The sequence below is a fragment of the Lampetra fluviatilis genome, chromosome 3, assembly GCF_964198595.1.
Source record: "Lampetra fluviatilis chromosome 3, kcLamFluv1.1, whole genome shotgun sequence".
Classification (NCBI taxonomy): domain Eukaryota; kingdom Metazoa; phylum Chordata; class Hyperoartia; order Petromyzontiformes; family Petromyzontidae; genus Lampetra; species Lampetra fluviatilis.
Genome location: NC_136277.1, coordinates 1,000,128 through 1,022,749, shown reverse-complemented (window position 1 = coordinate 1,022,749; position 22,622 = coordinate 1,000,128). Strand labels below are relative to the sequence as shown.

General features: G+C 56.5%; 1 protein-coding gene across 5 annotated transcripts; it reads left to right on the top strand.

The window, feature by feature from the left end:
* The first annotated feature begins 909 nt into the window (after window positions 1-909).
* On the top strand, window positions 910-19,782 carry TOPORS (TOP1 binding arginine/serine rich protein, E3 ubiquitin ligase). Of its 5 annotated transcripts, none has more exons than XM_078881130.1 (3): window positions 910-954; window positions 1,405-1,481; window positions 14,152-19,782. In XM_078881130.1, exon 3 carries the CDS (start codon window positions 14,171-14,173, stop codon window positions 16,721-16,723), a length of 2,553 nt encoding a protein of 850 aa, XP_078737256.1. In that variant the 5' UTR covers window positions 910-954; window positions 1,405-1,481; window positions 14,152-14,170; the 3' UTR covers window positions 16,724-19,782. The 5 variants fall into 5 exon arrangements, 4 of the variants coding, with proteins under 4 accessions (XP_078737256.1, XP_078737240.1, XP_078737234.1 ...); XM_078881114.1 differs by having other exon boundaries at window positions 1,405-1,509; XM_078881108.1 differs by having other exon boundaries at window positions 945-954; window positions 1,401-1,509.
* Window positions 19,783-22,622: the final 2,840 nt, after the last annotated feature.

The window sequence follows — 22,622 nt, the reverse complement described above, 5'->3', positions numbered from 1 at the left end:
CTCCCTCAGTTCCCCCTCCTCCCTCCCTCACTACCCCCTCCCTCCCCCCTCCCTCACTACCCCCTCCCTCCCTCCTTTCCCCCTCCCTCCCTCCTTCCCCCTCCCTCCTCCCCCCCTCCCTCACTACCCCCTCCCTCCCCCCTCCCTCCTTTCCCCCTCCCTCCTCCCCCCCTCCCTCACTTCCCCCTCCCTCACTACCCCCTCCCTCCCTCCTTTCCCCCTCCCTCCTCCCCCCCCTCCCTCACTTCCCCCTCCCTCCCCCCTCCCTCACTACCCCCTCCCTCCTTTCCCCCTCCCTCCTCCCCCCCTCCCTCACTACCCCCTCCCTCCTTTCCCCCTCCCTCCTCTCCCCTTCCTCCTCCCCCCCTCCCTCCCTCCCCCCTCCCTCCCCCCTCCCTCCCTCACCCCTCCCTCCCTCACTACCCACTCCCTCCCTTCCCCCTCCCTCACTACCCACTCCCTCCCTCCTTTCCCCCTCCCTCCTCCTCCCCCCTCCCCCTTCCCCCCTCCCTCCTCCCCCCTCCCTCACTGCCCCCTCTCTCCCCCCTCCCTCACTACCCCCTCCCTCCCTCCTTTCCCCCTCCCTCCTCTCCCCTCCCTCCTCCCCCCCTCCCTCCCTCCCCCCTCCCTCCCCCCTCCCTCCCTCACTACCCACTCCCTCCCCCCTCCCTCACTACCCACTCCCTCCCTCCTTTCCCCCTCCCTCCCTCCTTTCCCCCTCCCTCCTCCCCCCTCCCTCACTGCCCCCTCCCTCCCCCCTCCCTCACTACCCCCTCCCTCCTTTCCCCCTCCCTCCTCTCCCCTCCCTCCTCCCCCCTCCCCCTTCCCTCCTCCCCCCTCCCTCACTGCCCCCTCCCTCCCCCCTCCCTCACTGCCCCCTCCCTCACTACCCCCGCGGCGCCACGAGAGGTCGCCACTGAGTCGCCGCTGGCGGCGAGGGACGCCGCGGACGAGGTGAAGGCCTCTCTCGCTCCCCATGTGCCTCTCTGTGTCTCTCTGTGTCTCTCTCGCTCCCCATGTACCTCTGTGTCTCCCTGTGTCTCTCTCGCTCCCCATGTGCCTCTCTGTGTCTCCCTGTGTCTCTCTCCCCATGTGCCTCTGTGTCTCCCTGTGTCTCTCTCGCTCCCCATGTGCCTCTGTGTCTCCCTGTGTCTCTCTCGCTCCCCCTGTGTCTCGGTGCCTCTCTGTGTCTCTCTGTGTCTCCCTGTGTCTCTGTCTCCCTCCCTGTGTCTCCCCGTGTCCCCCGCGCCTCGCCACGAGTCGCCTCTCGGGGCGAGGAGGCGGTGGAGGCCTCCCGGCCCTGGGCCACTCGGCTGGGCCTAGAACCCGCCAGGCCGCGCGTTCCCCTAAACTAAACCTCGACAAACTTGTCTTGTTGTTTTGTTTCCTTTCTTGTGAAGCCAGGCTCGTCAAACCCGCAGTCTCCACCACCACCGCCGCCGTCTCCTGCACCACCGCCTGGCAACACATTTATACACCAGGCGAGGCAGTTAACGTCTCCACGCCACCGTGGGTATCCCAGCACCACCACCTCCACCTCCACCACCATCAACTCCACCTCCACCACCACCAACTCCACCTCCACCATCAACTCCACCACCACCAACTCCACCTCCAACTCCACCTCCAACTCCTCCACCAACAACAACCGCCATTCGCCACTAAGTGGCGGTGACGTCACCACGACGCTTGTGCCAGGCCATGTGCACCACCATCACCAACCAGAGGTCGCAATCGGGTACCCTATACCCGTACCCTGCCCGATACCCGTACCCTGCCCGATACCCGGCTACCCGGGTACGGGTATGGGTACCGGTTTGCGACCCTGGTGCGGCCGGGTACGGGTAAGGAATCAAAACCCGTTTTCGACCTCTGCCCCCAACTCCACCACTTCCACCACCACCACCGACTCCACCACCACCAACTCCACCACCACCAACTCCTCCACCACCAACTCCACCACCTCCACCAACTCCTCCACCACCAACTCCACCACCATCTCCACCACCAACTCCACCACCACCAACTCCTCCACCACCATCTCCACCACCTCCAACTCTTCCTCTACCATCAACTCCACCACCACCTCCACCACCACCTCCACCACCACCTCCACCACCAACTCCACCACCAACTCCACCACCTCCACCACCTCCATCAACTCCACCTCCACCACCTCCTCCACCACCTCCACCACCTCCACCACCACCGACTCCACCACCTCCAACTCCACCACTTCCAACTCCTCCACCATCAACTCCACTACCACTTCCACCAACTCCACCACCATCTCCTTCACCACCTCCACCACCTCCAAATCCTCCTCCACCACCATCAACTCCACCACCACCAACTCCACCACCACCAACTCCACCACCAACTCCTCCACCACCACCTCCACCAACTCCTCCACCACCAACTCCACCACCACCACCACCAACTCCTCCACCACCATCTCCACCACCTCCAACTCCTCCTCTACCATCAACTCCACCACCTCCACCACCACCTCCACCACCACCACCACCTCCACCACCACCTCCACCACCAACTCCACCACCACCACCAACTCCACCACCTCCACCACCTCCACCACCTCCATCAACTCCACCTCCACCACCTCCACCACCACCTCCACCACCAACTCCACCACCTCCACCACCACCACCTCCACCACCAACTCCACCACCTCCACCACCAAATCCTCCACCACCACCTCCAACTCCTCTACCATCAACTCCACCACCACCTCCACCTCCACCACCACCACCTCCACCACCAACTCCACCACCAACTCCACCACCTCCACCACCAACTCCTCCACCACCATCTCCACCACCTCCAACTCCTCCTCTACCATCAACTCCACCACCTCCACCACCACCACCTCCACCACCACCTCCACCACCAACTCCACCACCACCACCAACTCCACCACCTCCATCTCCACCACCACCACCTCCACCACCACCTCCACCACCACCTCCACCACCACCTCCACCACCAACTCCACCACCACCTCCTTCACCTCCACCACCACCTCCACCACCAACTCCACCACCACCTCCACCACCAACTCCTTCACCACCTCCACCTCCAAATCCTCCTCCACCACCACCATCACCATCAACTCCACCACCTCCACCACCACCTCCACCACCAACTCCACCACCACCAACTCCACCACCTCCACCACCACCTCCACCACCAACTCCACCATCACCACCAACTCCACCACCTCCACCACCACCACCTCCACCACCACCTCCACCACCACCACCACCTCCACCACCAACTCCACCACCACCAACTCCACCACCTCCACCACCACCTCCACCACCTCCATCAACTCCACCACCACCACCTCCACCACCAACTCCACCACCTCCACCACCACCTCCACCACCACCTCCACCACCAACTCCACCACCTCCACCACCAACTCCTCCACCACCACCTCCACCACCTCCAACTCCTCTACCATCAACTCCACCACCACCTCCTACACCAACTCCACCACCTCCACCACCAACTCCACCACCTCCACCACCAACTCCTCCACCACCATCTCCACCACCTCCAACTCCTCCTCTACCATCAACTCCACCACCACCACCTCTACCACCACCTCCACCACCAACTCCACCACCACCACCAACTCCACCACCATCAACTCCACCTCCACCACCACCAACTCCACCTCCACCATCAACTCCACCACCACCAACTCCACCTCCCAACTCCTCCACCAACAACAACCGCCATTCGCCACTAAGTGGCGGTGACGTCACCACGACGCTTGTGCCAGGCCATGTGCACCACCATCACCAACCAGAGGTCGCAATCGGGTACCCTATACCCGTACCCTACCCGATACCCGGCTACCCGGGTACGGGTATGGGTACCGGTTTGCGACCCTGGTGCGGCCGGGTACGGGTAAGGAATCAAAACCCGTTTTCGACCTCTGCCACCAACTCCACCACTTCCACCACCACCGACTCCACCACCACCGACTCCACCACCTCCAACTCCACCACTTCCAACTCCTCCACCATCAACTCCACCACCACTTCCACCAACTCCACCACCATCTCCTTCACCTCCACCACCTCCAAATCCTCCTCCACCACCATCAACTCCACCACCACCAACTCCACCACCACCAACTCCACCACCAACTCCTCCACCACCACCTCCACCACCAACTCCACCACCACCACCACCTCCACCACCACCTCCACCACCAACTCCACCACCACCACCAACTCCACCACCTCCACCACCACCTCCACCACCTCCATCAACTCCACCTCCACCACCTCCACCACCACCTCTACCACCAACTCCACCACCTCCACCACCACCTCCTCCACCACCACCTCCACCACCAACTCCACCACCTCCACCACCAACTCCTCCACCACCACCTCCACCACCTCCAACTCCTCTACCATCAACTCCACCACCACCTCCACCACCAACTCCACCACCACCACTACCTCTACCACCAACTCCTGTGTGTCTCTCTGCTTATGTCTGTGTGTCTCTCTCTGCCTGTGTGTCTGTCTGTGTCTCTGTGTGTCTCTTTCTGCGTGTGTATCTGTGTGTCTCTGTGTTGTCTCTCTCTGCTTGTGTCTGTCTGTGTGTCTCTCTGCCTGTGTGTCTGTGTGTCTCTCTCTGCTTGTGTGTCTGTGGGTCTCTGTGTGTCTCTCTCTGCTTGTTTGTCTCTCTCTGCCTGTGTGTCTGTGTGTCTCTGTGTGTCTCTCTTTGCTTGTGTGTCTGTGTGTCTCTGTGTGTCTCTCTCTGCTTGTGTGTCTGTGTGTCTCTGTGTGTCTCTCTCTGCTTGTTTGTCTGTGTGTCTCTTTGTGTCTCTCTCTGTCTGTGTGTCTCTTTGTGTCTCTCTCTGCCTGTGTGTCTGTGTGTCTCTCTCTGCTTGTTTGTCTGTGTGTGTCTCTCTCTGCCTGTGTGTCTCTGTGTGTCTCTCTCTCTGCTTGTGTGTCTCTCTCTGCTTATGTGTGTGTCTCTGTGTGTGTCTCTGTGTGTCTGTGTGTGTCTGTGTTGTCTCTGTGTGTCTCTGTGTGTTTGTCTGTGTGTCTCTGTGTGTCTCTCTCTGTCCGGCAAAACAACCTCCTACCTGTCCGGCAAAACAACCTCCTACCTCCTCGCGGTGCCGGACGGGCAACACTGTCGTGGGCAGTGCTGTGGGGGGAGGGCCAATGCCCATTGGCCTCTCCCCTCATGGCGTCTGTGACCACCACAGTGGCTAAACGGGGGCTCTGGACGGGTGCGAGGGGCTGGTAACCCCTCCACCTTCAATTAACCACCACTAAACTACGAATTAAACATAAACCTGTAATTAATAAGCTTGTGCCGGAGGCCCCGGGGGGTCAGGCTTTTATGACGTCTCCTGGCCAAACCCCATTTGGCGGAGCCAGGAGATTGAATTTTAACTCTCGGGGCTCCTCCAGAAACAACGAAAAACCATTGCGGATGGCCACGTGGAATGTTCGAACGCTCACTGCGGAGGAGAGGCTGCCACTCCTCTGTCGGGAGCTGGACCGGTACCGCCTGGATCTCTGTGGCATTCAGGAGGTCCGGTGGACCGGTTCTGGCTCCTGCCACCATGAGGGGTGGACAGTCCTCTACTCGGGGCAGGAGACTGCCAAACAACAGGGTGTGGCTCTTCTTCTGAACAAAAGAATGAAGGGGGCGTGGGAGCGTGGCGGTGAGGTGTGGGAAGCTGTAAGCCCTAGGATACTTTGGGCTCGCCTTCCCATCAACCAGAGGCGAGGAGTGGTGGTCGTGGTTACTTATGCCCCCACCGAAGACGAACATCCGTGGAGGGATGCAGGCAAAGCCGATGAGTCGGACGCTTTCTATGACCTCCTGTCACAGGTGCTGGCTAAAGTGGCCACTCGGGACAGAGTCATCTTGTTGGGTGACTTCAATGCCCGAGTTGGTCATGATGCTGGCACCTGGTCTGGAGTGATTGGAAGGCATGGGCCAGATCAGCTCAATAATAACGGTAGGAGGCTGCTAGATTTTTGTGCAGCCCATGGGCTTGTAATTACCAACAAGCTCTTCCGGCATCGGCGCATCCACACAACATCATGGATGCATGCCGGGTCCAAGCAAGAACATCTGCTGGACCACGTAGTGACGGACCAGCGGATGCGAGCCCATGTCCTTGACACCAGGACCTACCGTGGAGCTGATCTGCCCTCTGACCATCGACTAGTCATCTGTAAGATGCGCCTGCCATTCTTCCACTCCGGTGGTGGGTGTACACCCAGGATCCCATTCCAACCAAAAGTGGCCTGGTCTAAGTTAGCTGATGAAAGTTGCAAGCGAGAATTTCATCATCGCTTGCAGCTGGGGTTGGCATCGTCCCCCACTCCACCTGATGTCGAGGGTAAATGGGCGAGGTTTAAGACTGTGACTCATGCAGCTGCAATGGCTGCTTTGGGTACGTGGTCCAGACCTCCCCGGGAACCCTGGCTGACGGAGGAGGTGTTCAGGTTAATTGAGAAAAAGCGACAGGCCCACTCTCATCGCCTACAGCATCCCACGTCAGAGAATGAGGAGGTTTACCGCAGTCTTCGCTCGGAGGTTCGGAGAGCCGTGAGGCGCTGTAAGGATGGGTGGTGGTCGCGGGTTGCTGAGGAGATGGAGTCTGCCTCAGTAGCCCGCGATCACAAATCACTATTTAACTCCATCAAAAAAGTAACCTGTAGCGCCACACCTATTACCATCATTAGAGGAAAAAACGGTGATCCAATCTCCAACCCCCAGGAACAGGTTTGCAGATTTGCTGAGCATTTCTGTGAGGTCCTGGGGGAGAGAAAATCTCTCAGCCAGGAAAACATCATGGCACAAAGTGGGGATAACCCTGCTGAGGCTGCGGTGCCTCAAATATTGGAAGAGGTCACCCCCTGTGAGTGGCTGGCTGAGGTACCAGCTGTTGAGGAAGTACTGAGGGCGATCCGGAGTCTGAGACCAGGGAAGGCACCGGGCAGAGATGATCTCCCAAGCGAAATGCTGAGGGAGGGTGGCGTTTGTGCACAGACTGCCCTATATGACATCATAACAACAGTCTGGACCACTGGACGGGTTCCGCAGGACTGGAAGGATGCCCTGGTGGTCCCCCTCTTTAAGAAGGGGGACCGTACCGACTGTAACAACTACAGGGGCATCTCACTCCTCAGTGTGCCGGGTAAGGTCCTGGCAAGGATTATTCAACATCGCCTTGCTAGGCATGCTGAGGAGAGGCTTGCGGAGCCCCAATGTGGTTTCAGGAAAGGGCGGTCCTGCACAGATGCCATATTTTCTGTCCGTCTGCTACAGCAGTGGTGTAGGGAATTCCAAAAAGACCTACATCTCTGCTTTATTGACCTGGTCAAGGCCTATGATACCATCAGTAGGACTGGGCTCTGGGTTGTTCTTAATGCTTTCGGAGTCCCTGACCCTCTGCTCACGATCATTAAGGACCTTCATGATGGTGAGCGGGCCCGGGTAAAACTACGTGGCCGGGAGTCGGAGCCTTTCCCTGTACACCTTGGGGTGCGACAGGGATGTCCTCTGGCTCCCACATTATTTAACATCTATTTCGACTGCGTAGTTCGTGAAGCCTTCAATAGCTGTACCGGGGGAATTACCATTTGGTACAGATATAATGGGAGGCTGATCGACGCCCGGGTGCGATCAAGGGATGGCTCCCTATTGGTCAACCACGTTATGTATGCCGATGATTTGGTAATAGCTGCTCATTCAGAAGAGGAGTTGGAGACGCTGCTGCTGAGACTGGAGTGTGCCACTAAGAGGTGGGGCCTTACCATCAGCCCCACCAAAACTAAGCACCTGCCTGGGTATTTTGTACCATCGGGCACTCTGCCCCCACAACTCCCAATCGGTGATGGGGCAGTTGTGGAGAGAGTAGAGAGTTTCCCATACCTGGGCAGTGTGCTCATGACCGGCTCCAGTTTATCAGCAGAGGTCTCACTCCGAATCAGTCGAGCGGCAATATCTTTTCATCGGTTGCGTAACGCTGTGTGGAAGCTACCTGGTCTGTCGCTCCGCACGAAGCTTCAGGTCTTCTCGGCCACGGTCATTCCCTCCCTTCTCTACGCTTGCGAAACGTGGACCCCCCTAGTGGAGCATCTTCGCCGGTTGGAAACATTTAAGCTGGCCTGCCTACGATCCATCCTGGGTTTAACCAGGCTGGATTGTGTGAGGAGCTCACAAGTCCTTGAAAGATCTGGGCAAAGTCCCATCAGTGAGCTCCTCCGGCAGGCAAGGCTGCGTTGGCTGGGTCATGTAGCCCGCATGCCCAGCCACCGCATGCCTAAACAGCTTTTGTTCGGCCGGATCGAGGGGGCTAAACGGGCGCGGCACGGGCTAGAGAAGAGATGGAGTGATGTGGTACAGGAGGACGTGGAGCTGAGTGGACTTGCCGATGACTGGTACCAGCGGTGTCAAGATCGGCCTCAGTGGAGGAGGCTCGTGAAGGACGCTACTGGGCAGTTGGAGGCAGTCGCCCTCCAACAACAACGGAGGGCGGAGGAGCGAAGCTCACAACAACGAGCGGAGCGCCGGGTGGTTAAAGCACAGCAAGTTGGCACAGTAGGGGGCACAGGTGGTGCATCAGCCAGTCATCTCGGTCATCTCGGTCAGTCGACCCGTGGCACCTGGGTCTGCCCCGTGACCTCCTGCCAGCGGGCGTTCGACACTTCACGTGGCCTCAGGGTACACATGGCCTGGCACAAGCGTCGTGGTGACGTCACCGCCACTTAGTGGCGAATGGCGGTTGTTGTCTCTCTCTGCCTGTGTGTCTGTGTCTCTGTGTGTCTCTCTCTGATTGTGTGTCTGTGTGTCTCTGTGTGTCTCTCTCTGCTTGTGTGTCTGTGTGTCTCTGTGTGTCTCTCTCTGCTTGTGTGTCTGTGTGTCTCTCTCTGCTTGTGTGTCTGTGTGTCTCTGTGTGTGTCTCTCTGCTTGTGTGTGTGTTTGTGTGTCTCTGTGTGTCTCTCTCTGCTTGTGTCTGTCTGTGTCTCTGTGTGTCTCTCTCTGCTTGTGTCTTTGTGTGTCTCTGTGTGTCTCTCTCTGCCTGTGTGTCTATCTGTGTGTCTCTGTGTTGTCTCTCTCTGCTTGTGTGTCTGTGTGTCTCTGTGTGTCTCTCTCTGCCTGTGTGTCTATCTGTGTGTCTCTGTGTGTCTCTCTCTGCTTGTGTCTGTCTGTGTCTCTGTGTGTCTCTCTCTGCTTGTGTCTCTGTGTGTCTCTGTGTGTCTCTCTCTGCCTGTGTGTCTATCTGTGTGTCTCTGTGTGTCTCTCTCTGCCTGTGTGTCTGTGTGTCTCTCTCTGTGTGTGTGTCTGTGTGTCTCTGTGTTGTCTTTCTCTGCTTTTCTGTGTGTCTCTGTGTGTTTCTCTGCTTATGTCTGTGTGTCTCTCTCTGCCTGTGTGTCTGTGTCTCTGTGTGTCTCTTTCTGCTTGTGTGTCTGTGTGTCTCTGTGTTGTCTCTCTCTGCTTGTGTCTGTCTCTGTGTGTCTCTCTCTGCCTGTGTCTCTCTCTGCTTGTGTGTCTGTGGGTCTCTGTGTGTCTCTCTCTGCTTGTTTGTCTGTGTGTGTCTCTCTCTGCCTGTGTGTCTGTGTGTCTCTGTGTGTCTCTCTTTGCTTGTGTGTCTGTGTCTATGTCTCTCTCTCTGCTTGTGTGTGTGTCTCTGTGTGTCTCTCTCTGCCTGTGTCTGTGTGTCTGTGTCTCTCTCTCTGCTTGTGTGTGTGTCTGTGTGTCTCTCTCTGCCTGTGTCTGTGTGTCTGTGTCTCTCTCTCTGCTTGTGTGTGTGTCTGTGTGTTTCTCTCTGCCTGTGTCTGTGTGTCTCTGTGTGTCTCTCTCTCTGCCTGTGTGTCGGTGTGTCTCTGCTTGTTTGTGTGTCTTTGTGTCTCTCTGTGTGTGTGTGTCTGTGTGTCTCTGTGTTGTCTTTCTCTGCTTTTCTGTGTGTCTCTCTGCTTATGTCTGTGTGTCTCTCTCTGCCTGTGTGTCTGTGTGTCTGTCTCTCTACTTGTGTGTCTGTGTGTCCCTGTGTGTCTCTCTCTGCCTGTGTGTCTGTGTGTCTCTGTGTGTCTCTCTCTGTCTGTGTGTCTCTGTGTGTCTCTCTCTGCCTGTGTGTCTCTGTGTGTCTGTCTCTGCTTGTGTGTCTGTGTATCCCTGTGTGTCTCTCTCTGCCTGTGTGTCTATGTGTCTCTGTGTGTCTCTCTCTGCTTGTGTGTCTGTGTGTCTGTCTCTCTGCTTGTGTTTCTGTGTGTCTCTGTGTTGTCTCTGTCTGCCTGTCTGTCTGTGTGTCTCTGTGTGTCTCTCTCTGCTTGTGTGTCTGTGTGTCTCTGTGTGTGTCTCTCTGCTTGTGTCTGTCTGTGTCTCTGTGTGTCTCTCTCTGCTTGTGTCTCTGTGTGTCTCTGTGTGTCTCCCTCTGCCTGTGTGTCTATCTGTGTGTCTCTGTGTTGTCTCTCTCTGCTTGTGTGTCTGTGTGTTTCTCTCTGTGTGTGTGTCTGTGTGTCTCTGTGTTGTCTTTCTCTGCTTTTCTGTGTGTCTCTGTGTGTCTCTCTGCTTATGTCTGTGTGTCTCTCTCTGCCTGTGTGTCTGTCTGTGTCTCTGTGTGTCTCTTTCTGCTTGTGTATCTGTGTGTCTCTGTTGTCTCTCTCTGCTTGTGTGTCTGTGTGTCTCTCTCTGTGTGTGTGTCTCTCTCTGCCTGTGTGTCTGTGTGTCTCTGTGTCTCTCTCTCTGCTTGTGTGTCTGCGTGTCTCTGTGTGTGTCTCTCTGCTTGTGTGTGTATTTGTGTGTCTGTGTGTCTCTCTCTGCTTGTGTCTGTCTGTGTCTCTGTGTGTCTCTCTTTGCTTGTGTGTCTGTGTGTCTCTGTGTCTGTCTCTCTGCCTGTGTGTCTGTGTCTCTCTTTGTGTCTCTTTCTGCCTGTGTGTCTCTGTGTGTCTCTCTCTGCTTGTGTGTCTGTGTGTCTCTGTGTGTCTCTCTCTGCTTATGTGTGTGTCTCTGTGTGTGTCTCTGTGTGTCTGTGTGTGTCTGTGTTGTCTCTGTGTTTCTGTGTGTTTGTCTGTGTGTCTCTGTGTGTCTCTCTCTCTGCCTGTGTGTCTATGTGTCTCTGTGTGTCTCTCTCTGATTGTGTGTCTGTGTGTCTCTGTGTCTCTCTCTGCTTGTGTGTGTGTCTCTCTCTGCTTGTCTGTCTGTGTGTCTGTGTGTCTCTGTGTTCTCTCTCTGCTTGTGTGTCTGTGTGTCTCTGTGTGTCTCTCTCTGCTGTCTGTGTGTCTCTGTGTGTCTCTCTGCTTGTGTGTCTGTGTGTCTCTGTGTTCTCTCTCTCTGCCTGTCTGTCTGTGTGTCTCTGTGTGTCTCTCTCTGCTTGTGTCTCTGTGTGTCTCTCTCTGCCTGTGTGTCTATCTGTGTGTCTCTGTGTTGTCTCTCTCTGCTTGTGTGTCTGTGTGTCTCTGTCTTGTCTCTCTCTGCTTGTGTGTCTGTGTCTCTGTGTGTCTCTCTCTGCTTGTGTCTCTGTGTGTCTGTGTGTCTCTTTCTGTGTGTCTCTGCTTATGTCTGTGTGTCTCTGTGTGTCTCTCTGCTTATGTCTGTGTGTCTCTGTGTGTCTCTCTCTGCTTTTGTGTCTGTGTGTCTCTGTGTGTGTCTCTCTGCTTATGTGTGTGTCTCTGTGTGTGTCTCTGTGTGTCTGTGTGTCTCTGTGTTGTCTCTATGTGTCTCTGTGTGTTTGTCTGTGTGTCTTTGTGTGTCTCTCTCTCTGCTTGTGTGTCTCTGTGTGTGTGTCTTTATGCTTGTGTGTGTGTTTGTGTGTCTCTCTCTGATTGTGTCTCTGTGTGTCTCTCTCTGCCTGTGTGTCTGTCTGTGTGTCTCTGTGTTGTCTCTCTCTGCTTGTGTGTCTCTGTGTCTGTCTCTCTGACTGTGTGTCTGTGTGTCTCTTTGTGTCTCTCTGTGTCTCTCTGCTTGTCTGTCTGTGTGTCTCTGTGTTGTCTCTCTCTGCTTGTGTGTCTGTGTGTGTGTTTCTTTCTCTGCATGTCTGTCTGTGTGTCTCTGTGTGTCTCTCTGCTTATGTCTGTGTGTCTCTGTGTGTCTCTCTGCTTGTGTGTGTGTTTGTGTGTCTCTGTGTCTCTCTCTGCTTATGTGTGTGTCTCTGTGTGTGTCTCAGTGTGTCTGTGTGTCTCTGTGTGTGTCTGTGTTGTCTCTGTGTGTCTCTGTGTGTTTGTCTGTGTGTCTCTGTGTGTCTCTCTCTGCCTGTGTGTCTGTGTGTCTCTGTGTGTCTCTCTCTGCTTTTGTCTGTCTGTCTCTGTGTGTCTATCTCTGCTTGTGTCTCTGTGTGACTCTGTGTTGTCTTTTTCTGCTTGTGTGTCTGTCTGTGTGTCTGTGTGTCTCTGTGTTGTGTCTCTCTGTTTGTGTCTGTTGGTGTGTGTCTCTGTGTTGTCTCTCTGCTTGTGTGTGTGTCTGTGTGTCTGTGTGTCTCTGTGTTGTGTCTCTCTGCTTGTGTGTCTGTGTGTCTCTGTGTCTCTCTCTGCTTGTGTCTGTTGGTGTGTGTCTCTGTGTTGTCTCTCTGCTTGTGTGTCTGTGTGTCTCTGTGTTGTATCTCTCTCTGCTTGTGTGTGTGTCTGTGTGTCTCTGTGTCTCTCTCTGCTTGTGTCTGTTGGTGTGTGTCTCTGTGTTGTCTCTCTGCTTGTGTCTCTGTGTGTCTCTGGGTGTTTCTCTTTCTGCTTGTGTCTCTGTGTGTCTGTCTGTGTGTCTCTGTGTTGTCTCTTTCTGCTTGTGTCTCTGTGTGTCTCTGTTTGTCTCTGTCTGCCTGTGTGTGTGTCTGTGTGTCTCTGTGTTGTCTCTCTCTGCTTGTGTGTCTGTGTGTCTCTGTGTTGTCTCTTTCTGCTTGTGTCTCTGTGTGTCTCTGTTTGTCTCTGTCTGCCTGTGTGTGTGTCTGTGTGTCTCTGTGTTGTCTCTCTCTGGTTGTCTGTCTGTGTGTCTCTGTGTTGTCTCTCTGCCTGTGTCTGTGTGTCTGTGTGTCTCTGTGTGTGTCTCTCTGCTTGTGTCTGTCTGTGTGTCTCTGTGTTGTCTCTCTCTGCTGTCTGTGTGTCTCTGTGTGTGTCTCTCTGCTTGTGTCTGTCTGTGTGTCTCTGCGTCTCTCTCTGCTTGTGTGTCTGTGTGTCTCTGTGTTTGTCTCTCTCTGCTTATGTGTGTGTCTCTGTGTGTATCTCTGTGTTGTCTCTGTGTGTTTGTCTGTGTGTCTCTGTGTGTCTCTCTCTGCCTGTGTCTCTGTGTGTCTCTGTTGTCTTTCTCTGCTTGTGTGTCTGTCTGTGTGTCTCTGTGTCTGTGTTTTGTCTCTCTCTCAAATTTAGTTCTACCTGATGACGGTTGCTTATGTTGCAATCGAAACGTCTTATTCTATTATTTAATTTATTTTCTTTTTACGCGACTTTACCGTACGAACCAATAATAACAATGCATACCTGTCAACCCATACGGTTTAGCCATATTCTTGTACAGGGAAATTTAGTTTTCAGGTCCATACGGCTTACAGCCATTTCAATACTGGCAAAAATAAAATGTCTATTCGTTTGTGTGCTTCTCCCTTGCGATGGGGCTTTGTAGGATTGACGTTGAGGTTTGTAAGGGCACGGGGAAACCAACAAGGTCTGAATTGGTCTATAATAAGAAAGGCACTGATAAGGGGTTGACAGGTATGAGAATGTGCGTCATCCATGAACATTTTTATTGTAGCCTGTGATGGCAACATGGTGCAAAATGCCGAAACAGGAGGAGGATTTCTCCACAACTCTGTGGCTGTCGCCTGACGATTCCGGTTGTAATTACTGGCGAAATGTCACGGTGCCCGAATTGTAAACGATGTCGTGGATTTACTCTCCAACAGTCAAGCGGTGTGGTGCTGAACCAGTAACGAATTGGCCACGTTTTGTGTACGCGACAACCCCTTACTAATTGACCGTGTGTGTGGGCGGTGGTAGCGGGGTTTAACGACGCCACATTTACGCGGTGTAACCCAACAACAAAATATCTCCCCTCTGTCATGGATATCCACCGCACCGTTGCATTGTTATGCTTTGAACGGTTCGAGAAGGAGCGATTAAAACGGTTCGACCGCTTTCGTTTGAATTCCAGCGTCGGGCGTCCCGCAGAAATGGAGGCGAGAGACTCGGTGGAGGAAACGGACTCGTCCTCCCCGGACGCCGGCCGGCGGAGGAATTCTTGCAACTCCTCCTCGCCCGACTCGAAGTGCGCCATCTGCCTGGACCGCATGGACAACCGCGCCCTGGCGAGCTCCTGCATGCACAGCTTCTGCTTCCTGTGCATCCTCGAGTGGGCCAAGAACAAGGCGGACTGCCCGCTGTGCAAGCAGCCCTTCCGCTCGATCATCTACAACGTCAGGAGCAACTCCAGCTTCGACGAGTACTGGCTCACGCCCGAGGAGAACGGCTCCTTCTCGAGCCCCGAGGGCCGGCGCTTCCGCTACCGCTCGACGCTCACGCACGAGCGCCTGCGCGCCGAGCGGCGGGAGGAGTCGGGCGTGCTCTTCGAGGCGGCTTCGAGGCGCCGGCCGCCCTCGCACGTCGACGCGCACATCCAGCAGATGCTGCAGCAGCTGCGCGAGCGCCGGCGTGCCCGCCTCAACAACCGCAGCCTGCGCTGCCTCAAGGAGGAGGAGCTGATGGCGTTCCGCAGGGCGCTGTACCGGCGGGGCGTGCGGGTGCGGCGCGTGGAAGACGGCGGGCGCCACCGCACCGTCAGCCCCGAGTTCTTCCTGCAGAACCCGGCGACGCTGCACCGCCTGGTGCCGTGGCTCAAGCGCGAGCTGACGGTGCTGTTCGGGCGCAGGGAGGCGATCGTGAGCTTCGTGCTCCGCCGCATCCTGGAGAACATCACGCGCTTCCACCTGGAGAGCGACGCCTTCCTGCGGGACCTGAGGCCCACGCTGCTGAACCGCACGGAGCACTTCCTCCACGAGTTCGCCAGCTTCGCCCGCTCGCCCTTCAACATGGAGGCGTACGACGAGCGCGCGTTCTACGACGCGGTCGTGCCGGCCGACGGCGCCGGGAGCAGCGAGTCGTCCGTCATCGCCATCTCGCCGGAGCCCGCGGACGACCCGCCCGGCGCGCGCACGCCGTGCCTCCTCGGGTCCCCCTCGTCGCCGCCATCTCCCCCGGGGCTCTCCGAGTGGGACGACGAGACCCCGGGGCCCTCCTACGCGAGCCGGGAGGAGACGGTTCCGGACGGCAGCCCGGAGACGCCGGATCTGCGGTGCTGGAGCAGGCGCGGCGTCGCGGGGACGTACGCGGCGTCCGCGACGCCCAGCTCGTCCGCACGCAGCAGGGACAGCGACGAGGATGGCAACGTCACCCCCTTCGCCACCGCCGCCTCTCAAGAGGTCCTCCCCGACGTGAAGATGCCGAAGCCGTGCCCGCCGCCGGACGGCGGAGACAGCGACGCGGACGACTGCGTGATCGTCGGCTACGTGAAGCCCCTGGCCGAGCGCACGCCCGAGCTCGTCATGCTGTCGTCTGACTCGGGCGAGGAGGAGGCCGCCGCCGCCCCCGGCACGTCCGGGATGGACAATCCCGGCGCCGCCGCCGCCGCCGTCGCGAAGGAAGCGCCGACCACGGGCCCTCGGGACCGCAAATATCCGCCGGCGCCGCCGTCCATTTCTCTGTGCGAGACCGAGGTGGACGTAGACAGCGACAGGACGCAGTGGCTCTCGGACAGCTCCGTCGGCAGCCGGAGGAGGAGGAGGACGACGACGACGAGCAGCAGTAGGAGGAGGAGGAGGAGGCGGTCGGCAGAGAAGCCCAAGTGCGGGACGTCGAGTAGGAGCGACGCGGCGCAACCCGGGGGGGAGGTCCCTTCCCGGAGAGAGAACTCGCGTAGCAGGAGCAGGGAGCCGAGGTCGTCCAGGAGGAGCAAACAGAAACACCGGCAGTCGAGAGAGCCGAGCGTGGACGTCTTCGAGGACTGGGACAGGAGCGTGTCGCGCTCCCGCAGGTCGAGGGACGAGGACGATCGCCGCGATTGGGACCGATCCAGGGGATACGGGGATAGATCCCACAGCAGAGACAAAGCGCACGGCAGGTTGTACGGCAGCGACTGGTCGAGCGACAGCGAGCGGTCGGCGGGCAGAGGCTGGTTCGGCGAGCAGGGGAGGAGCAGGAGTTGGAGGGAACGTTCTCGGGACCGCCACGGGGACAAGACGCGCAAGAGGAGCCAGGAGAGCTCCTGGGCGAGCGAGAGGCACAGGGGCCACAGGGCTCCGGCTGTGAGGGAGAGGTCGTGGAGCGACGAGAGGACCCGCGCTCGGGAAGACAGGGCGGCCGAGGATCATCGTCACCACGGCGGGCGCTCGGAGAAGCCGGGCGGCAAGCGGAAGTGCAAGACGCACCACATCGAGCACGCCTACTACCTCTCCTACTCGAGCGGCGCCCGCGAGCGCAGGGAGCCGGCGTCCGCCAGCCACTCGCCGGAGCGCTACCGGGGCCACTACCGCAACGCCCCCTCCCAGGCGCTGGAGCTGGCGCCGGGCCCGTCGCACCACAAAGCGTGCGCCGTGCCGCACGGCCGCGGCAAGGGCAGCCGCAGCTCCAGCGTGGAGATCGTGTTCGAGGGGAAGTTGACCATCGACGCCGAGCACTTCCGCAAGTCGCGGAGGAAGAGGAAGAAGTCGAAGCACAAGCGACGGCACTAGCAGGGCCCCCACTCGGACGTGGGCCAGAATGCCACGTAGGCCCCCGCCCCCTCCCTGCTACGCTAATTTCTCGGTCTGATTTTGTACGAGGCCCCGGGGCGAATTGCCTCGTTTCCTCTTCGACCAGCAACTACGACGACCGCCCTGGACGCTCAATTAGCACGGAGGCCGTGCGGCCGCACGTTCGATTCCCTCCCTCCCTGTGGAAGCGTTCCCGTCGACGCTGCCTGCGGTCGGAGCTAGTGACCACTGCGAGAGAGAGCGCCGAAGCCTCGGGGCGCGTTGCGCTTTGGCGCGTGCACGCAATACCGGGCTGCGTTTGAGAGAGGCCATCTTCCGCCCGGGCCTGACCCACGGCCCCACAGAACCTGAAACTCGTGACGGGGCGGGTGGCGGGCTATGTGGTGGCTTAGATCGGCCACCAGGGGGCCCCCCAAATCAACAGAAAACAAGCAACATTTTTTGTTTGTTTAAGAAAATGTGTTCCAAAATGTTTTTTTCTCCCAACAATTAACAATTTTTTTCGTAGAAATACACAAAGCGTAAAATCTAGTAACACTACTGCTGTTTGTAACTGAACATCGGCTTTTTATTTTGTTAGAGACTGTCTTCCTCTAAGCCCAATGCACGGTGCGGCTAAAATAATCCGTAGACGACATGTTATTAAAAATCATCCGTAGCAACTTGGCGAAAATTGAGTCGTGAGAAAGGAGGGGAGCGAGCACACAAACGGATCTTGCATCGCCCCCACACGTTCAAGAGCTCTCCCCCAATAGAGCGCCCGTCGCACACAGCGCCTCGTCCTCAGGGCAGCGGCTGCGACAGCCCTGCCTGCCTGAGGGCAGCACGCGTCGCGTGCGGTTTGCGGGAGGCTCCGGGGGGAGCGGAGGCGGTGAGCGTTGTTACCAGTGGAGGAAGCGCGGACGCCTGTGCTGGGTGGTACGGTGGGGGCGGTGGGGGCGGTGGTAACTAATTCACTCGCCGCAGTTTGTCTCGGGGCTTAGCTCTTTGCTTGTAAGATCTTGACACCTGTTGCTACTGCTGCTAAGATTAAAATGTTTTGCTTTGATTCGGAACTCGATGGCACGGTCTTAATGCCACCGTGAACGACCGGTGATTGGGTGTGGTGGTGGTGGCACGGCCGAGAGGTTCCCCTCCCCTTGGCTTTGGGGGGGGGGGTGGTGGGTGGTGGGTGAGGGCTCGTGCTCGCTAGGAACACGGCGAGACGCCACAGACCCTGGCGCACGACCGCGAGAATGTTTACGACGAAGGTCGGCACGGGGAAAAAAATAATAAAAATAAAGAAACGGAGCATTGGCGATTTTCCCAATGCTCCCCAAGTCCAGCTACCATCCGGCCGGTGTCATCATGACACTGATATTGCATTTTTGGTCGTTGTGTGGGTAATCCGTACGTCGGCAAACCTCGTGGCCGGGTTCCAGCTGTTGAGGGTCACCGAGTCCATCACGGTGGGCCGTGTGTACCAGCGGGGGATGGTGGTGCGGCCGCCGGCCGCGTTGGTGGCCGTTGCTTGATCGCCGGTGCCGTGGGTTTGACACCGCGTGTGTGACACCGCGTGTGTGAAACCGCGCGTGTGACACTGCGTGTGTGACACTGCGTGTGTGGGCGAATCTCGCGTGAGTTACGGGGGTTGGCGGGGGAAGAGAAGCAACCGGTCCCGTGTAATTTCACATGCGTGCGGGCTTTGGCGTGCAACATCACGATTGATAATTGAGGTTTTTTTTGGGGTCAGATATAAATAAAACGTGTCCATAATCGAACGTTTTGGGTGAGATGGCGTGAATATAAATGTGTTGTTAAAAACCGCCGTGACCCCACACGGCCAATTAGTGAGGTTTGTCGTGTAAACGAAACGTGCCAAGTCGTCGGTCGTGCAGCACACACACGGGTTGTTTTGGAGAGTAAACCCGCAATATTGACAATTCGAATACCGTGATGTTTCGTCAGTAATTACAACCAACACTTGTGGAGACATCATCCCCCGGTCTTAATTTTGACACGTTCTGTTTACGTGACAAACCTTACTAATTGGCCGTGTCGGGTTGCAACGGGATTAACGACGCATTTATATTCACGCGACCTAACGCAACAACCGCTAGTATGGATAATGTTGGTCGTGAAAGCCTCCTACGTGTCAAAAACTGCGCCGCATACACCCTCCTTGACCACCGACCCAGCCGTGCTGCAGCAGCAGTTGCCACCGGTGTTGTTGCAAGATCAATCTCAGAACATCGAAATGGGGGTGCGGTCGTTTAGCTCAACGGTCCCCAACCTTTGTGGCGCCAGGGATCGGTTTCGTGGAAGACAATTTTTTCACGGACCCGGGGGGGGGGGGGGGGTGGGGGGTTCATCATTGGGTCTTTCCCCCTTTTCAAAGAAGCTCTCCAGTGACGTTTGTTTTTTTACTCATTGTGGCTCGGGTTAGTTGACTTGTGGGCTCCAAACCTGCTACTGAGACGAGTGCGCAGTGCGGGGAGAGAGGCGTGGACGGAAGTGGTAAATAATAAAGTAATGGGGGCGGGCACGCGCGGACTCACCGCGGCCCATGGGTTGGGGACCACTGGTTTAGCTGATGACGGCTTGACGACCAGCAGCGTCAGGCAGTAGCCAGAGTTGTCACAATGTCCCCTCTGGTGTTGGAGGGGTGGGAGTGTGACGTCACCAACGTGCGCCCACAGGAAATGGCAGGAAGTGGATTGTCACGTTAACGTGGCTCCTAATCTTTACTGCAGCCTTGCACCCCTTTGGTTCTCGATCGTAGAAGAATAATGTATTAATGCATCGGGGTTCGATGAAACAAAGTCAATTGTACTTCGATGATTTACCATTGAAAAGAAAATCTGTCCGTGTCTCGCATCCCCAGAAAGGGCATCTCGCACCACCAGGGCGTGCGTGCACCCCCCAGGTTAAGACTAACCACTGATCCTGGGTTAATTAATTTGCATAACTTATTTCGTCTGACCCAACGATTTCAACGTTAAGTTCGTATCGCTACGCTGCGCCGAGATGCTGACGAAGCCGACGTAATCTGATTGTGATTTTAGAATAAATATGCATCGCACATCTTTTTTTCCCTCTTACGTTTTCTGTTAACGGTTCTTTGGTTGTGCAGATTTGTACGTGGGGTCGTGGGTCCTTGGCTCCCTCTGGTGGGTAACCCAGTGCCGCTAACGAAAGCTTCACATTCTGACCCCTTACCTCCCACCGGCGCCTGCGAGTGCGCGTGTGTGTATCCGTGCGATGTGGAGGAGGCTCACGAAGGACGCTGCAGGCGAATGGCGGCAAGCTGTTGTAATAGGTGCTCGCTAACAGCACTTGCCCCAAAAGTTGAAGGCTACACGGGGGATCATCGTATTTTATGGGGAGCGGTAGCAATGGTTGGCTCACTGGACTAGGAGCTCGGCAACCCGAGTTGGATTCCCGCTAAGGGGCCAATGTTGGTTATCTGAACCAAGGCTGGGCTTCCCCTAGATCGACTCGGCTTCAAAAATGAGAACCTGGCGTGGTGTGTAAACGTCGGCACGAGTGGAGTTTTTTTTTTATCCGGCCACAAACGACCACTTGGCCCAATCACAGGAGTGGAGCCCCCCAGGCACCTTCTGTGGAAACCACACCGCGGTCCGAATACCAGAAAGCTGGAAAAACGGAGACCCGCCTGGGCAAAGGCCACCAGTAGTCAAGAGACCTTGACGAGTGGAAACAACTCGGCATTGAAAGAGACACGGGTCGCAGCCAACGTAACCTATCCAAGGCCCCGACCAACCAGGGCAAGAGTTAACATCTCCCCACGGTGGCGGTGCGATGTTAACTCCCTCGCCTGGTATACAGGAGGGACCTGGGTTCGATCCCGACCCTGATGCCTGCATGTTTGGTGTTTGCGTGTGTGTCTCTCTCTCTCTCTCCCTGGTCGCGTGGATTTTTTCCCCAGATCATCCGGTTTTCACCCTCCACATTTAGAATCAACATCACGCTTTTAGACTATTCGCTGCTCTCAATTGACACACGATGATGAAAATCCACTTCGTTGAGCTCCGTAGCTCGGTGGGCCTCACCTGGTCAAATGGAAAAAGGTTCGTTTAGTTCTGCAGTGTAATCGACACCATCGAGCCATGGCCAATCCACTGCTGGATGAAGGCCTCCTGAACCCAAGCCGCCACCCGTTGATACGGTTGCGCGAGGTGCCTCTGATAAAACACGGCGCTGTCTTGTCGAGTGGCCCTGTCTTGTGGCCCTGCGTGGCGCCTTTGGGAAAAAAAAAATCTGTCACTCAAAGCGCCATCACGTCTACGGCACGCTGAGCTCCTTTCGCACCGCGCGCGTAGCCAACCGAGCTAATCGGAGGTGCGGGGAGGAAAGAGGCAAACAGCTTGACACTAGGCTTCACAACGGGACATTCCTGTATACAATGAGAAACTAAAAATATACATGCTATCTACGGTTCTTCAAAATATACAAACTATAAGCGAGTTGTGGCTCTTGAGTTCTTGTGTGCACCGTGAGCTTCGTTTGATCTTCCACGAAGCTAAACCGCATCAAGCGCTGCGCCAATCATGGCAGCAGCAGCAGTAGATGCGGCTGATGGCTGATGGTGCGGTCATTCAGAACAAGAGCGTCGTAACGACGGTGGATCAGCGACGCCAATGCCCCGATCCGCGATATGCCCCTCCGCTACTGGCTGCTCCTAACGCAGCGGCGATCTGAATGTGGCATCGTTAGCTGCAAGTGCGAAGAGGCGCGTTTCGAGTTGTGACCCATTCAACCATCCCCCCCCTCCTACCTCTCACCCGCCCGCCCGCCACAAATATTTCTCGCCCTGACTTGGGATGAACGCCCGAGGCTGTTTGGGGGGTTGGGTGGGCAGTGAACGGGGCAGTGAACGGGGCAGTGAACGGGGCAGTGAACGGGGCAGTGAACGGGGCAGTGAACGGGGCAGTGACGCACTTTCCCTGGCCGCACCGGCACGTGATGCGGTCATTTACAGGGGGACGCTGCCCCCCCTCCCGCTGCACCCCCCCCCCCGAGGGGGAAGGGGGACGAGGAGGGGGGGGGGACGAGGAGGAGGATTTTGAAGTTTCGCTGGCTGAGTGGGCCGCTCGCATTCTCGTTCTGGGCAAATTGCGTAGCGGCCGTTGAAGTTTGTTGTTGTTTGGCAAGTGGAGATTGTGCATGTGTGTGTTGAACTTCTTTCGCACCGTACGTAGCCAACCGTGCGAATTGGAGGAGGGGCAGTGTTGACTCTATTGGCAGACAGTGTTGAGTCTGGGCAGTGCTTAGTCTATGGACAGTGTTGAGTCTAAGGGTAGTATTGAGTTTGTGAGCAGTGTTGAGTCTCTGGGCAGCGTTCAGTCTATGGGCAGTGCTGCGTTAATGGGAAGTGTTGAGTCTATGGGCAGTATTGAGTCTATGAACAGTGTTGAGTCTATGGGTAGTATTGAGTCTATGAACAGTGTTGAGTCTATGGGCAGTATTGAGTCTATTGGCAGTGTTGAGTCTATGGGTAGTGCTTAGTCTATGGGCAGTGTTGAGTCGATGGGCAGTGCTGAGTCTATGGGTAGTATTGAGTATATATGCAGTGTTGAGTCTGGTCAGTGTTGAGTCTATGGGCAGTGATGAGTCTATAAGCAGTGTTGAGTCGATGGGCAGTGTTGAGTCTATGGGCAGTGCTGAGTCTCTGGACAGTGTTGAGTCTGTGGGCAGTGTTGAGTCGATGGCCAGTGCTGAGTCTATGGGCAGTGTTGAGCAGAGGTGGGACAAAGTCATTGTTATGCAAGTCCAAGTCGAGTCGCAAGTCATCAAATTCATGACTCGAGTCTGACTCGAGTCCAAGTCACATGACTCGAGTCCACATCTCAGAGGTGGGACAAAGTCATTGTTATGC

Excerpts from the sequence above, each read along its gene's own strand:
- TOPORS (XM_078881130.1), top strand. The coding sequence starts at position 14,171 with ATGGAGGCGAGAGACTCGGTGGAGGAAACGGACTCGTCCTCCCCGGAC.